Source organism: Tetrao urogallus (genome assembly GCF_951394365.1).
Source record: "Tetrao urogallus genome assembly, chromosome: 6".
Lineage (NCBI taxonomy): Eukaryota > Metazoa > Chordata > Aves > Galliformes > Phasianidae > Tetrao > Tetrao urogallus.
In genome coordinates, this window is record NC_136819.1 from 6,965,192 (window position 1) to 6,980,621 (window position 15,430).

Consider the following 15,430-nt stretch of genomic DNA (forward strand, 5'->3'; position numbering starts at 1 on the left):
TCCGGGAGCCCGAGGGCTGGGAGCGGTGCGGAGCGGGCACCTGACGCGTGTCCCCGCGGGATAGCGGGCAGGGTGCGGCTCCCCGTGCGTGTCACCGCGCATTAACGCGTCCGTGCGCTGTCCGCGCGCATCCGCTCCCACCCCGCACCTATCCCCGCCACTCCCCGGGTGGGTCCCCAGAACCGGAGCCCCCCCGCCCATCTCCCCCACTCCTCCCTCTCTCCCTCCCTCCCTCCCTCCCTGCCGGCTGCAGTTTCCTCTCCCGCCAGCAGCGAGCAGCAAGTGGATGCGCGACCGTGGCACACACCCGCACACGCACACACACGCACAGCCGGCAGCAGGCAGCGGGCGGGCGGCACCGAACACCGCGAGGCTCCCGGGCCCCCCCCGCCGCCGCATGCCGGCCCCGGCCGCTCCGCCGCCCCCCGCGGCCCCCGCGGCACCCACGCCCCGCGCCTCGCCGCCTCCTGCAGCCGCCGCCGTCTGATGAGCCCCGCCGAGCCCCGCCGCCATGTACCTAGACCCGGAGGCTGCGAGCGCAGGTGAGGCCGCCCCGCACCGGCACCGCGCCCCGCGGGTCCCCCCTTTTTCTCCCGCACCGAGCGCTGCTCCGCGGAGAAAGTCACCGCTGCCGCTTTCAAATGAGTCACGCTCCTGCGGAGCATCCCCTCCTTTCCCCCCCCTTTTCTCCCCCGCGGTGCAGCCCTCGACCTCGCAGCTCCCTCCCTGGTGGGATTCCGCAGCCCCTTCCTCCCCCCCCCGCCCGTGCTGGGCTGCGTGCTTTGGGGAGGGGGCTGCACGCCGCCGTTTTGCTGAGCTCACGCTCTCCGGGCGCCGCTCGGCCCCGTCGTCAAGAATGTGGGGCGCTGGCGGGGAGGAGGTGGCGGGGGTGCGGCCACCGCGGTGCCCGAGCGGCGATGGCACGGCGTGGCTCGGTGATAGCCGCCGGCAGAAGGACACGGGGACATCACGGGGACGCGTGGCAGAGCACCGTGAGCTGCAGGCCTGCGGGATGCGGCCGCGCCGAGGGGCAGCACCACGCATTGTTGCCCGTGGCGGGCGGCAGCACTGACAGCCTTCGAGGGGACGTTGTCGCCCGCTCGGTGTCACTGCCCGGCTGGGATGCCCTGCGGGATCGGCCGGTGGCCCAAGGTCACCCGGCATTGTGATGACAGTGGGGAGATGGGACAGGTCCCCAGCAGCCCCTTGCTCACCCTTTCTGCAGCCCAGACTCTGCACCTGGATTCATTCCCCCTCCAATGCTCCCCCGATTTGCTCCCGGAGTCACATCCTCCTTGCCCCCTGTGTCTGCTGTGCCTTCACAAGGTTGGCACTGGGACGGAGCACACACCCCTTCTGTCCCTTGGTCCCACTCCTGGCTCTCCCACTACGTGGGGCATCCCTACAAAACTGGCCCTATAGCATCAGGGTGCCGCAGTGGCTGACACCAGGGCACCATCTGCTCTGCTTGCTGCTCCCCTGCCTGCCCCTCTGCTGCTCCATGGTTCCATTCCCCCTCTGAGTTTGGCACCCATGGCCAAGCCACTGGATATAGGTGGCCTTGAGGACAGCTGGGGTGCCAAGAGGAGGACAGCATAGGGACCGGGTGCCAGCAGCACTCTCTCCCCAGTGCTGCGCTCTCCATGGGCACAGCCAGCACTGTTGTTGTTGTGGAGGAGATGCACGGGGTGATGGGGGTAACTTCAGTGTCACTAGCTATTTGCACAACGGGTGAGACCTCCTCTTCCCCTCTCCCACAGCAACTGCACCCAAATGCTCCATTCCTGTGCCCCAGACAGGTGCTGGGAGCTGTTGTCCCCGCTCCCCACCTGCATCCTCGTCCCTGCGGGTGCAGATAAATAACCCAGTGTGCCTTGCCAGGAGCCAGGCACCTGCTGTGTCCTGCACATTCCCTGCCTGTGCCTGTGTCCCCATGCAGCTCTGTCCTGTTCCCATGGAAGTGGGGTGCCCATGGGAGTGCCTGGGATGGAGATGGGGACAGAGATAGTGACAGGGATCAGGATAGGGATAAGGATAGGAATGGGGATGGGGATGGGCCAGTTGATGGGGACGCAGGGACATGGAGATGGGGAGCTGTGGTCGATCCGCCAGTGCCAAGGAGCAGAGCAGAACCAGAGGTGGCTTTCCTCCGCCTGCTCTCGCGGCTTTTCAGCCTGCTGGAGAAGGGCGGGGAGAGAGAGGGGAATGAAGACAGATGAAGATAATATCACTGCCACCCCCCAGCCCCTGGGGGCTCAGCTCCAATATCTATTATAGATGAATTCAGCAGGGGAAGGGCTTTCGAAGAGCAGACAGTGGGGCTGGTGCACGGTGGCTGTGTACAAAGGCAGAGCGCCAGCCTGAGTATTGAGCAGGAACAGCGGGGACCTGGGGACAAGGCTGAGGGCACACCGTGGGGCATGGTGTGCTGGGGGCACGGCAGCTTGGTCCTGTGCCCCATGGTGCCATCGTACCATCATGCAGTGCCACCAGCTGTGAGCTTGGGGTGCCCCGGGAGCGTGCGGGGTCCCCCTGTCCCTGGGTATCATCCCCGGGCAGCTCTGTTCCTGGCCCTGCTGCAGGAGGGAGCGGGTCACCTTGGGGGGAGTTAATGAGGTTTGAAAGGGAAGCGGCTGATGGCGCTGCTGGAGACGGAGCAGAGGCATTGAGGGAGGGAGAGAGGGAGGGCAAAGCATGTGGCACGGTTCTCTCTGTCCAAGCCAGGGTATTCCTATGGTGGGATGCATGAAGATGGAGAGGGAGATGGGGGCCCGCCATAGGAGACCATTCCCACTGTCCTGGGGTCTGAGTGCATCACTGAGGGTGCAGCTCAGGGTCCCTCCATGAAGATGGGGGTGAGGAGAAGGAGGAGGCTGTACACATGGGGCCATGTTTTGGGAAGACAGCTGGGGCTGAGCCAGAGCTATCTGTGCTGCAGGACACGGGATGTCACAAGGATGTCAGGAGCTGGGATGCTGACAAGGAAGGTAGTCCTTGGTTTGATGGCTGGGCATCTGTGGGTACGCAAAGTTCTGGGGGTCTCAGGTGCTCATCAGAAGCGGGAAGCACAAAGCAGAGAAACCACGCATGTCTCCGGAAATCCTGAGCTGAAAATAACCTGACTGCAGGAGAGCACTGGGGGAAGAGTGCATCCATGTGCTGCCCTCTGCGTGCGGATGCACCCGGCCGACGTGGGCATGAGGACATGGAGCCCTGGGGGTCCCCACTGCTCCTCCCTGTGCCATGCTGCAGAAGGGTTTGTGGCACCAGGAGGGCACAATGCTGGTATTTTGGAAAGGTGCCTATAGGCACTGCTGCCTATTGCAGCTGAAGCGTTGGCATTCCCAGCGGGTGCCAGCAGAGAGGGACCTGGGAAGTGGTGCGGGTCCCTGGGGCGGGTGGCTTGGTGTGGATGGGGACAGGGATGGACAAACTGGCAGCTCCGGGGGCTGGCCAGATGGCTGGATGGAGAGACAGCTGTGTACAAGGGATGGATGGGTGGTTGGAGAGATGGATGGGTGTGTTGGAGAGGGGGGCCTGCGGATAGGCAGACAAATGCACAGATGGAAAGCAGACGCCTGTTCCCAACCCTCTCGCCCTGGGCGCTCCTAGCATGATGAGCAGCAGTGCTCGGTGGAGACAGGTGCTGAAAGCGTGGCCAGCAGCTTGCTGGGGTGGCCACCAGCAGCACTGGGCTGGGCGGGTGGCCGTGCCCACTCTGCACTCTCCTTCTGGGGGTTTCCATCGCAGCTCCCCCTGCATCCTGCACAGGAGCACAAAGCTGCAAATTCGCAGCTTCTCAGCTGCAACCTAAAAATAAGAGCTTTGGAAAATATCTAGCAAATGGGTAGGAGGATGAGCAAGGGAGGAACGAACAGCGTGGCACCAGGCGAGCGGCATCTGGGAAGCCCCGCTGTGGCACCGCGGCCACTTCACTCCTGCCCCGTTGCACGGCGCAGCGCGGGGCGGTGCTCCTGTAGCGCACAGCGATGCTCTGAGCCCACACCCACCGGGACCGGGCGCCCCGTTTCCTTCCCTGGGCTCGCCATCTCATCCCTCGGTGGCTGCGGGCGCTCTTGGAACCCTCGCCCGCTTCCCCTTCCGCTGTCGGCGCTTGGCACGCGACAGAGCCTCGGCGCGGAGCCGTGCACGCCGGCTACGGGGAGCGGCTGCGATCGCGCTTCCCGGGAGCGCAGCAGGCGGGGGTTATTTTGGGAGCTTCGAGAGGAGGCTCCGTGCTTTGATGCTGCCCGCAGAACATTTGGGGAATTGGCCGTTTTTGGGCTCCGTGCCCTTTTGGAAGTGCTGTGAGCGTGACAACGATCATAGGGGTGCCCACCCTTCCCAGCGAGGGGCCACGTCTCCCCCCGTGCCGCCTCCCTGCGCGCCGGGCAGCACCTGCAGCTGGGGACGAGCCGGGAGCTCTGCGCTCGGCTTCTCTGCTTAATTAAGCGATGCTAATTGACTGGAAAACAACTCATTGTGAGTGCTGCTGCAGCACTGCCCAGCGGTGCCGGGAGCGTGTGACCCTGCGATGTCACCGGGGCAGGAGCCAAAGTCCCCTTGGTGACAGCATCCTCTGCTTTCTCCTTCACTCTAAGAGGGATAATCCTCAGTGTCGTGCCTGCAGCACGCTGTCCTTCTCCCTTTTAATTTCCCTTTATGGGATTATACTGGAGATGAACTTGACCCTGTGAGAAGTGGCAGCCACTGGCACAGGCTCAGTCCCTGTGTCCATGCACTTGCATCACTGGAGCTGCATTTTCCAGCTGGCACCTTCCCATCTGCCCTTCCCTCGGGGATACAGTGGATACCAGAAGGGCAGAAGCACGGTGGATTCTCAGCGCTTGGAGCACTGGGATGCAATGCCAGGACGGTGTCCCACGTGTCACCATGTCCCCAAATGGGGCAGCTGCGAGCAGGGCTCAGTCCCATTGCCTCCAGCACTGTGCTAAGCGCCACGCTCCTCCATGGCTCTTTCTAAATGTTAGAAATTAAGGGCTGGTCCCAAATTCCCTCCTAGGCAACAGTTGCTAAGCGGGTTCTATACACGGGGCCTCGTGACCAAGCGCCGGATCCCCCCCTCCCTCCCCGCCCATTCTGTAGCACATGTGTATCCCAGGTCTCCATCCCACTGTGCCACCCATCCCTGGTGGCACCATCACCTGCTGGCCCCTGCGGGCACCCGGCTCCAGAGGCACTCATCCAACTCTCAGTGCCACCGTGCCCCCTGCCTCGCCCTCCAAGGATGGGGGCTGCCAGTGCTTTGTCACCTGTTGTCCCCCTGTGGGCTTCAGGCATGGGAGCAGGGCGTGGGGTCCAGCTGCCGTGACTCATGAAAGCGCCGGAGCCGCTGGCAAATTTCATTACAATAACAAGGGCTGCGGGTGAATTAATTATTAACCATTATTGTTTAATATTTATACTGCAGCATGGCTCGGGGTGGGCTCGCTCCAGCCTCTCTGTCCACGTTGGTGGTGGGGATGTCTGGACATGGATGGCACTGCGGCCAGGTTTTAAAGTTATTAGGAATCCATTTGACAAAGTAACTGCTATTTTTGTTCTGAACTTTTAGCATTTGCTCATCTACCTCTTTCATGGACATACAGCCTCTGAAAACAGCAGCTACAGTCAGGTAGCGGCCATGACATGGATGCCAGGGATGGGGTCCCACCAGCCCCCGCAGTGCAGTGGGGCAGGGTGGTGGCCCTGCCATGTGTCCCTAGTGATCCTCTCCCCATTTGTGCCCACACCACAGGTGCTGTGGAGTGGCTGTGGGTCCCCAGAAGGGCCGTCCATCCGCCCTTAGGTCCCCCAGCCTCAGCTCTGCTCTGCTCCTCCCCAGGGGCCCCCTCCCGCGATGTCGTCCTTGTCTCGGCCATCATCACCATCAGCCTTAGCGTCACCATCATCCTGTGTGGCATCTGCCAGTGGTGCCAGCGCAGACTGGTAAGTGTCCGTGGGGCAGGGTGCAGGTGGTGAGCGCACCCGGGGGCAGCAGGGCGGCCATGCTCCGTAGCAGGACAGCCAGCCCTCCCCGTCCCTGTGCCTGTGTCCCACTATAACCTCCTAGCTCGCTAATTGTGCTCCTCCCTGCTGAACATCCGTTGAAAATCACAGCACAGCGCTGCCCCGATTCCGAGCCCCAGTTCCTCTGTGTGTGCCACCACATCCCTTATGCTGGGAATTGCAAATCGACTAACCCGGGGTCAATTAAGCCTGAAATTACCTCCTCCGACCTGGGGGCAGCGCCTGGCTCTGACCCCTCTGCTGTCCCCACAGGGAAAACGGTACAAGACATCCCTGGAGACTGTGGGCACACCAGATTCCAGCCGAGGCCGCAGTGAGAAGAAAACCATCAAGTAGGTGCCAAGGCAGGGGGAGAGGGGCTGGGATGGCACTGCCACAGTGCCACAGTGCCCTGCCTGCTGTCATCCATGGACGTGTGGGGACACCAGGATCAGGGCATCCGTGGGAGGACGCACCATGGGGACAGAGGTGGCTGTCCCAGTGATTTTTAAGCTGGGGATACCGAGCAGTGCGTGGTCTGCAATTATGCCAAAGCATCCCTGGTCTTGCAGTGCCCTGCAGAGAGCTGCTGTCCCCTTGGTTGGAGCAGAGGTGTCACCATGGCCACCAGCAGCAGAATGGGGTGCCGCTGTGGCACTGGAGCTGGGGCGCACGTGGGGGACACTCACACACTGTGGGGATGGAGCACGCTTCACCTGTGTGGATAATGGCAGGGCACAGGATGGGGTCCCTGTGTGTCCAGACATGATGTGCCAAAAGGAGCACACAGGGGGGACGGTTCTGGCAATGGGATCCCCTCTACTCACTGCTGCGTCCCTCTCCGGATCTGGCTGCCAGAATGCTGGGAAGCAGCCCTGCACCGCATTTCTCTAACCCTCTGCACCCTTCTCTCCCCTCAGCCTGCTCCCATCTCTCTGCAGCCATCCGTCCGTCCATCCGTCTTGTCTGTTTCTCTCCACAGGGCCCAGCCGGGGCGGAGGGCTGCGCTCCCCCTGGCAGGAATTCAGCTTTCTCTCTTGTATTTCCCTCTTCTTTCTCCCTCCCCACGGTCTGCTGTAGCGATCTAGACAGAGACTTTTGGAATAACAATGACAACACAGTGCAGCAGAAATGGAGTTCGTACCCTCCCAAGGAGTTTATTCTAAACATTTCACCTTACGCCCCATACGGTGACCCGCGCCTTTCCCTCAAGTGAGTCTCTCCTTACCGGGCTATGACTACATGGGCAGCACCCACGCGCCTTCCTCCTCCTCCTCCTCATCCTCCTCCTCCTCCCCCCCACCCCATGGGCAGCCCCATGGAGACGAGCAACCCCGGGGCCCCCGGCAGCAGGGGTGGTGTTGCACGTTTTGGACAGGGCTCCTTTCCCCTTTGTCTTTTGGTTTTTTTGTTTGTTTCTTTTTTTTCCCTTTTGGATTTGTACCATTTTGCCCCGCACGCCTTCCAGGCCCCCCCTCCTCCCCCGGCCCATTTATTTTGATTTATTTTTTTGGCAGTGCTGATGTATCTCTCTCTCTCTCTCTCTCTCTCTCTCTCTCTCTCTGTCCGTCCCTTGTCTGTCTGTCCACCTCTGGCTCTGTGCCCTCCTCCTTGTCCCTCCGCACACCATGGCTCCCCGACACGTCCGTCTGTCTATCCGGCCCCTTTCCATGTCTGTCCTGGGGGGGTCCGTCTGCCGGCCCGGCCCAGTGGCTCTCTGTTATCAGGGGCTAAGCTGACGGCATCGGCCACCGCAGGCTTGGCCGGGGACCGCGACGGCCGCCCCGGGGACAAGCAGCAGTGCGCCGAGGACGGCATGAGGAGCAGCATCTCTGCGCACAGCGAGCCCGGCACAGGGAAGGCAGCGAGGGGCCGCTGGCACACGGTGCAGAGCCACTTGGCCGCAGGGAAGCTCAGCCTGTCCAAGTGAGTGAGCACGCACAGCCCTCCCGGATGGATGCCCCCCTCTCCACTCCCCTCCCAGGGGGGTCAGGAGCCGCTCGCCCACATCCCTGCGGTGCTGGGACATCACAGGGACACGCTGCTCCGCCGTCCGTGTGCCATCCGCAGTGCAACCCCGTGCACTGGGGCACGATCTGAGCTTTAGGGGAAAAAGTGGTGGCAGCAGGTTGCTGGCCGGGGTCTCGATGTCTCTGTATTCTCCACCTGCTCAAGCTGGGGCTGCAGCAGCCCCTGCTCCATCGGTCGCTGGGTTCAGATCCCAAAAATGTGCCGGCAAAGTATGTGGGGATGCTGGGGCAGGGCCCAGGGCAGCGTGGCTGTGCTGGATGCTGCTGAGCTCTGCGGGATGCGTGGTGCACTGAGCCAGGTGCAGGGGGATGGACAGTTAAGGGGATGGCAGCGCCGCCCTCAAAGCCCTTGGGATTTTTTGGCATCTTTGCACACAGCCTACTTGCATTCGGGTGTTGCTGTGGGATAGGGTTCCTCTTGTGCAAGGCGTCCTGGCAGGAGCCACATGGGTAGCACTTGGTGTCATCACACTATGGCCATTCCGTGCCCTCCCTGTGCCACCATCCCATGGCCACTCAGTGCCGTCCTTCCGTCACCGTCTTACAGTCACTCACTGCCCTCTGGTGGCATCACCCTCAGCCACTCAGTGCCCTCCCAGTGTCACCGCCTCCCAGCCCCTCAGTGCCCCCCAGAACCCCATGGGGACAGGTTTGGGGGCTGCAGTGCCCTGTCTGTGGGCGCCTCCCACGTGGTGCGGTGTTGGCAGATCCGGAGCTTCCAGCTGGCTTGGGGCCGAGCAGAGCCAGATTTAGTTTCCCATGATGGAGAGGTTGTAAATGGAACTAATTTCAGATTTGATAGGAAACTGAAAGGAGGTCGGCGGCGGGCGCGGAGGAGGCACAGCGCCCCACGTGCCTTTGGGCCCCGGGGGCCTCAGGGCCAGATCTGTCCCAGCTCTCCACTCCCTTCCCTCTTCTCTCTCTTTTTTCCACCTCTCACTCTTTCTTTACCTTTCCCCCCTCCCCTTTTTTTTAAAATTTATATATATATATATATAATATACATGTGTATATATATATATATATGCATATATACAAAATTTACACTGCCTGCAGCTCTGCCTCCCCACTGCTGCAGTGCACAGCGGCACAGCTTTGCCCCGCTGGCCCCTGGGCAACAAAGGAGCCACGGTGCTGGGGAGGGAGGCTGCTTCTGAAGAAGGCTCCCCCCTGCACCAAGGACCCCCTCAAGGCTTTAGCCAGGCTGGCTGGGCTGCATGCCCTTACTCAGCGCAACGGCACCATGCCACGCACCTGCTGCTCTGCACGTGGGCAGCACCCAGCACCACACTTTGTCCCCATCCACGAGAGTCACGGGCATCCCAAGGGTGCCCAACAGCAATGCGCATCCCCATCTGCGCCAACCCAGTGGGATCCATCTGCTCTCCCTGTTGCTGTGTGCCTGTTGTGCTCTGTTTGTGCCCGGCTTCACCCTTGGGAACGTGTGGTGCACCGTGCCATCCCAGCATGCTGAGGTGCTCCGGGGACGGTGGTGCCACGCATCTTGGGTGCTGCTGTGCTGGGAGGGATGGGGTAACGGGGACAGGGCGGGCTGGCTGCAGCACGTGAGCGGCGCCGTGTGGCACCAAGGGACCCGCCTTCCCACAGCAGCAGCCTCATTACGCAGCTGGCAGAGGAGGTCAGACGGGCGCTGCGAACACACCGGGCAGGCGGCAGTGGTGAGATGGCAGCGCGGGAGCGCAGAGAGGCTGTGCTGCAGCCGGGAGGCAGAGAAACCGCTGGCTGTAGCCTCTGGCCCCTGCCAGAGTGCTCCCTGCACTGGGGCATCTTCTCGCTAACTCTCTTCTTTTCCTTCCTCCAATTTTGCCCTTTCACCTTCTTCTCCTTTCTCTCCTCTCCTCTGCCCTTCCTCTCCCTAAGTTTCGAGGACTCCACCCTGTCCACAGCCACTACCCTTGAGTATATCCCCACCTCAGCAGGCGACCCTAAATGCCAGAGGCCCCGCACGCTCATGCGCCAGCAAAGCCTGCAGCAGCCCCTCAGCCAGCATCAGCGCAGCAACCACAGCCAGCCGACCACCAGCCAGAGCCTGGGCCACCTCCAGGCCCACAGCAGCTCCTCCGGCAGCGCCAGCAACCCCCGGGGCTCCCGCGGTGGCCAAGTGCGCCAGGGCATCGCTGCCAGCTCCAAGCAGCGCACGAGCCGCTCCAACCCCGGCAGCTGGGACCACGTGGTGGGGCAAATACGCAACCGTGGCTTGGACATGAAGTCCTTCCTGTAAGTTCGCTCGCGGGCTCCTCCTCTCCCCGGCGGTTCCTCCAGGCGTGGGTAAAGCCCACGGCAGGGATTCAGGGAGGGCTCCCATCTGCCCAACCTGGCTCGGTGCCCACGGGTCCCGTCAGCTCCGTGGGATGAGGGGATGCAACGGTAACAGTCCCCCTGTGTGGGGTGCCCAGCTGCATGGCCCCAGTTTCGGTGCCCGCTCAGGCTGCAGGGTGCTCCATGCCATCCCTTTATCTCACCGTGTGCTCTCCCCGTATCTTATTGCGCACTGTCCCCATATTTTGCCATGGGATGCCGTCACTGCTCAGTATATCGCATCCTCTGCATCCTCCCCGTAGTCACCTCCCCTGATGCAAGGGTCCTCTCAGCTGCAGGCATCCCGTCATCCATCCCCAGCTCACTGCCGGTGGAGACCCCCTCTGTGCTCCGCTGTGTCTCACAGGCTCTGCCCTCTCCCTCCAGCCTCCTGATTTATAGTTGAGGCTCATCAGCCGTCCCCAGGGTCGTGTTGCTCTCTGTTTCGATGGGTTCCAGCCCCAGTTTGTGTGGGAGCCCCCACCCAGAGCTGGGACGCACCAAGCGAGCTATGACCATTCTGTGGAGCCATTAATGCTGCTTTTGCTTTTTGCTTTCTTTACTTGGCACCGTGGTGCCATCTTGGCCCCAGGATGCCACTGACACCTGTCACCCCACGGCCCTCACCCACCCCCAGATGCCATTTCCTCTGCAGGGGCTGCGCTCCCGGTCCATCCCCACCTGTAGTCCCCATCCTGATGCTGTGTTCTCCTCTCTCTTTCTCTCCCCCCGTCTTGCTCCCTCCCCGCCGGGCAGGGAAGGCCGGATGGTGGTGTTATCCCTGGTTTTGGGACTCTCAGAGCAAGATGACTTTGCCAATATCCCCGACCTGCAACCCGCTGGGACGCAGCCGAACCAGCCGAACGCTCAGGGGGACAAGAGGTAGGAGGAAGGAAGAGGGCAGTCCTGCAGGAGGACGAGACGCAGGGTGGAGGAGGAGGAGGAGGAGGCGGCCGGCCTCGCGGAGCGCCCAGGTTGGAGCGACCAGGCAGCGGGCACGGCGACGGCTGCAGCTCTCCCCGCCAGAGCGGCAACGCCGAGCACACCCTGACCCCTTCCTCCCCATCCTTCCCTCCTTCCCTCCGTCCATCCCCATCCCCATCACTGATGGCCGCATGCTGGGGGGGTTCAGGGCACCGTGCCAGGAGAGGATGCACTGCCGGGACAAGGGGATCCCCAAAATACTGCACCACACTGTGGTGCACACGCAGGGATGGCTCCGTGGGAGCTGTGCCTCCACTCTGGGGCTTCTTTTGGGGCCACCTCAAGCTCCCAAGTGGCACCAGGAGTCCTCATGTTGGTGGCAGTGCCACCTCAGAGGAGAGCAGCTGTGCCTCCCGGCACGATCGCCGTGAGAAGGCAGTGGCCCCACTCTCTCCCACCAGCTATTTTTACCCCGCTTGCCTTGGTTTTGCTCCATGTTTTAGCAAGTTCCCCAGTGCCGCCGTCACATGACCAACACTTCCATCTCCTTCCTCCATCTCGTGGCCCGGCAGCAGGGACAGCTCTGCGCCTTGTGACGTCTCCGTCCATCTGTCCCCATCTCTCAGCTCCTTCCTTTCCTTGCAGCCCATCCTGGAGGAGCACCACAGCACATCTCCCGTGCCAGCAGCCGACCTCTCCGTGCGTCCCGCTCCTCTCTCTCCCTTCCCTCCCACCAGGCCCACTGCAGAAGTCGCTCCTCCTCTCCTCTCTCGCTCTTCCTCCCTTTCTCTTGCTGGCTCGGCGCACACCACCAGGCAGCTCCAGGCACCTTGGCTCTGTTCTTAACCTGACTTTGCCTCCCCAGCTCTCTCTGTCCTCCCTGTCTGCCTGTGCGAGGGGGCTGTCCCTGTGCCGCCTCCATTCCCCTCCCACCCCAGGTCTCCAACATTTCCATCAGTGCTGCGTGTGCTTGCCGTGCTGATGGGTGCCTGCATGCCCGTGCCTTTTTTGCCCCAGGGTTGGCACCGCCGTGCTCCGTCTGTCAATGTGCCCCCATACCGTGTGCTATCCCCGCAGCTGGGGTGCGCATCCCCTCCTTCCTTGGATCTGTCCCTGCCACTCTGTGCCCATGTCCCCATCGTGCATCGTGGCAGCGTGGTCCTGGCGTGTGCCCATTGCTGCTCTGTCCATTCGCAACTCCATGCCCAGCTCCTGGGATCCACACAGGGACAGAGGGGGCTGAAGGACCCCGGGTCAATGGTGACAGCAAAGGGGACACTTATCAACCAGGCACTGTGGCATAAAGCAACTGGGCTTGGTCACACTAAGGGGACCAGTGGCTGTGCCATACCACGCTGGTGGCATGCCAGGTTTGAGAGACCCATGTGCTGGCACAGACTGTGGGGCATCCAGGGCAGCAGGCTGCTGCAGGCTGCCAGCATCTTGCAGCCTGGATCTGGCACACCCCGTGCTGCAGGCACCTCCTGTTCCCCTCCGCCCCCCTCTAGGGCACTCCTTCTCTCCCTGCAGGTTGCCAGCTGGTGGCAAGGCAGTGAACACAGCACCTGTGCCCGGGCAGACACAGCAGGATGAGTCTGATCGCAAGACGGAGCCACGCTCCTCTGTCTCCGACCTGGTGAACTCCCTGACCAGTGAGATGCTTATGGTAGGTCCTGGGGTGGGAAGGGGCTCTGCCGTGGGGTTGGCTGCCCCTTCTCTGGTCATAGCTTGCTGGCTGTGCCCCCCTCACGGGGACATGATGGCTGCACTGTCAGGAGGGATTTGGCTAATTGGTGCTCCCCGTTCCACTGGAGGGGAGCCAGGGGTCAGCTGAGGAGATGCCTGCGGGTGGGAGATGGGAGATGGGAGACGGGCTGATGCCTGCTGACAGCCGCCGAACTGCAGGAGCCAGCACTTGGAGCTCTGTGCGGTGCGGCCAGAGCAGCTGGGATGGGAACAACGGCCCCTCTCACTGCTCCTTGTCCCTTTCTCACAGCTTTCGCCGGGCTCCGAGGATGATGAAGGCCATGATGGCTCCAACCGGGAGAACCTGGGCCGCATCCAATTCAGCGTGGGCTACAACTTCCAGGAGTCCACCCTGACCGTCAAGATCATGAAGGCACAGGAGCTGCCAGCCAAGGACTTCAGCGGCACCAGTGACCCCTTTGTCAAGATCTACCTGCTACCTGACAAGAAGCACAAGCTGGAGACCAAGGTGAAGCGGAAGAACCTCAACCCACACTGGAACGAGACTTTCCTCTTTGAAGGTATGGGCTGGCAGGGAAGGGGATGGACACCAACATCCGTGGGTGTCACCTCATGGCCTCCGTCTCTGGCGCAGGGTTCCCCTACGAGAAGGTGGTGCAGCGGGTGCTGTACCTTCAGGTCCTGGATTATGACCGCTTCAGCCGTAACGACCCCATTGGGGAGGTGTCCATCCCCCTCAACAAGGTGGACCTCACCCAGATGCAGACCTTCTGGAAGGACCTGAAGCCCTGCAGCGACGGCAGCGTAAGGCCCATGGGGAGGGGCCCTGGGGGCTGTGACTGTCCTTCTGATGTCCCATTAGGGTTAAGTCCTCGTTTGGGGTCAAAATGAGATATTTCAGGCAGACGTAAAATGAAAGATTTCTTTTCCTTCTTCAGGAAATGTCCCACTTGAGGCTGGCCCCGAAAGAGACACACTGGGGATTGCACTGAAATGTGCCACTGAGGTTGGCCCAACGTGTACCACAAGGGCTGACCTCAGCAGTGTCCCATTAGGAATGACCCCAAAAAAGTCCCACTTGGGGATTTCGCAGAAGCATCCTACTGGGGATGGCCCCAAGATCATCTCACTGGCTATGGCCCCCAAAAATGTCCCACTGGTAGTGACCCTAGAACATTACCCCAGTGATGGCCACTTTTCCTTCTGCCCAGCCCCAAAGCCCAGTCTTGGGCCAGTTCTTCATGCCCCCATTCCACCACCCTGGCTGTCTGGTGGGACCCTGAGGGTTTTGGGTGCCCTGCAGGACTGAGGCTATCCCAGGGAGCCCCTCTTGGGGCTGGGGAGGCTCTGACAGCTTCTATGTGCTCCACAGGGCAGCCGAGGAGAACTCCTGCTGTCACTGTGCTACAACCCCTCCGCCAATTCCATCGTGGTGAACATCATCAAGGCACGGAATCTCAAAGCCATGGACATCGGGGGCACATCAGGTATGAGCATGTTGGGCATCACCCCCAGTGCTCGATTTGGGGGGCCGGGATGGTGCTGTCTGCCTGGCTGGAGCTGAGCACCACACTGTGCCCCCAGACCCCTACGTGAAGGTGTGGTTGATGTACAAGGACAAGCGTGTGGAGAAGAAGAAGACAGTGGTGATGAAGAGGTGCTTGAACCCTGTCTTCAACGAGTCCTTCTCCTTTGACATCCCCACGGAGCGACTGCGTGAGACCACCATTGTCATCACCGTCATGGACAAGGACAGGCTGAGCCGCAACGACGTCATCGGCAAGGTGGGTCACCGCTGTGTCCCCACCATGGTGGAGGCAAAATGAAGACAACCAAGGTTTAATTTGCTTGAAGCTAAAGATGACAAACGAGCACAACCACTGTTGCCGCAGAGAGGCACCGCGTTGAGTCTATGAGGGTTTCACGGGGGAAGTGCAGCGGCACTGTTGTCCCCGAGGGGTTGGACGAATGGGTGGATGGGCCGCTGCGTTGCGCTGATGTCTTGTGTCCCCTGCAGATCTACCTGTCCTGGAAGAGTGGCCCTGGCGAGGTGAAGCACTGGAAGGACATGATTGCGCGGCCCCGGCAGGCGGTGGCGCAGTGGCACCAGCTGAAAGCCTGAGCCTCCAGTGTTGGGGACAGCACTGGGGACGGCGCTGGGGACATCCCTGTCCTCGTGTCCCCACTGCAAGTCAAGACTTGTGCGAGTGCTTCCAGCCAGTCCCCAGAGCCCTCACCCCAGTGTCACCCCACATTTTGGGAGGCTGCTGGTGTAAGGGTGGGAGGGTCCAAGCCAAGCTCCCCTCCCTTCCCACTCAACACAACCTCTCCTAGCCGCCAGTGTCACCCTAATGGGATGATGTCCCCGCATCCTGCCCCGTCCCCACCCCGGGGACACCCAAGGGATTGGAAGCCATGCCGCGGTTCGTTTGCCAAAGCAG

The 15,430-nt window shown here is 61.7% G+C and overlaps 1 protein-coding gene across 5 annotated transcripts; it reads left to right on the forward strand.

Moving 5' to 3' along the window:
• Nucleotides 1-511: 511 nt before the first annotated feature.
• SYT7 (synaptotagmin 7) lies at nt 512-15,111 on the forward strand (the record flags this gene model as incomplete). 5 transcript variants are annotated; one of them, XM_079537702.1, is made up of 13 exons in its annotated part: nt 512-542; nt 5,846-5,949; nt 6,283-6,362; nt 7,090-7,221; nt 7,720-7,935; nt 9,921-10,277; nt 11,115-11,240; nt 12,813-12,948; nt 13,279-13,549; nt 13,624-13,793; nt 14,362-14,476; nt 14,574-14,773; nt 15,007-15,111. In XM_079537702.1, the coding sequence occupies 13 exons, from the start codon at nt 512-514 to the stop codon at nt 15,109-15,111; spliced, it is 2,043 nt and encodes a 680-aa protein (XP_079393828.1). The 5 variants fall into 5 exon arrangements, with proteins under 5 accessions (XP_079393828.1, XP_079393829.1, XP_079393831.1 ...); XM_079537703.1 differs by lacking the exons at nt 9,921-10,277; nt 11,115-11,240; XM_079537705.1 differs by lacking the exons at nt 7,720-7,935; nt 9,921-10,277; nt 11,115-11,240.
• Between the last annotated feature and the right edge of the window lie 319 nt (nt 15,112-15,430).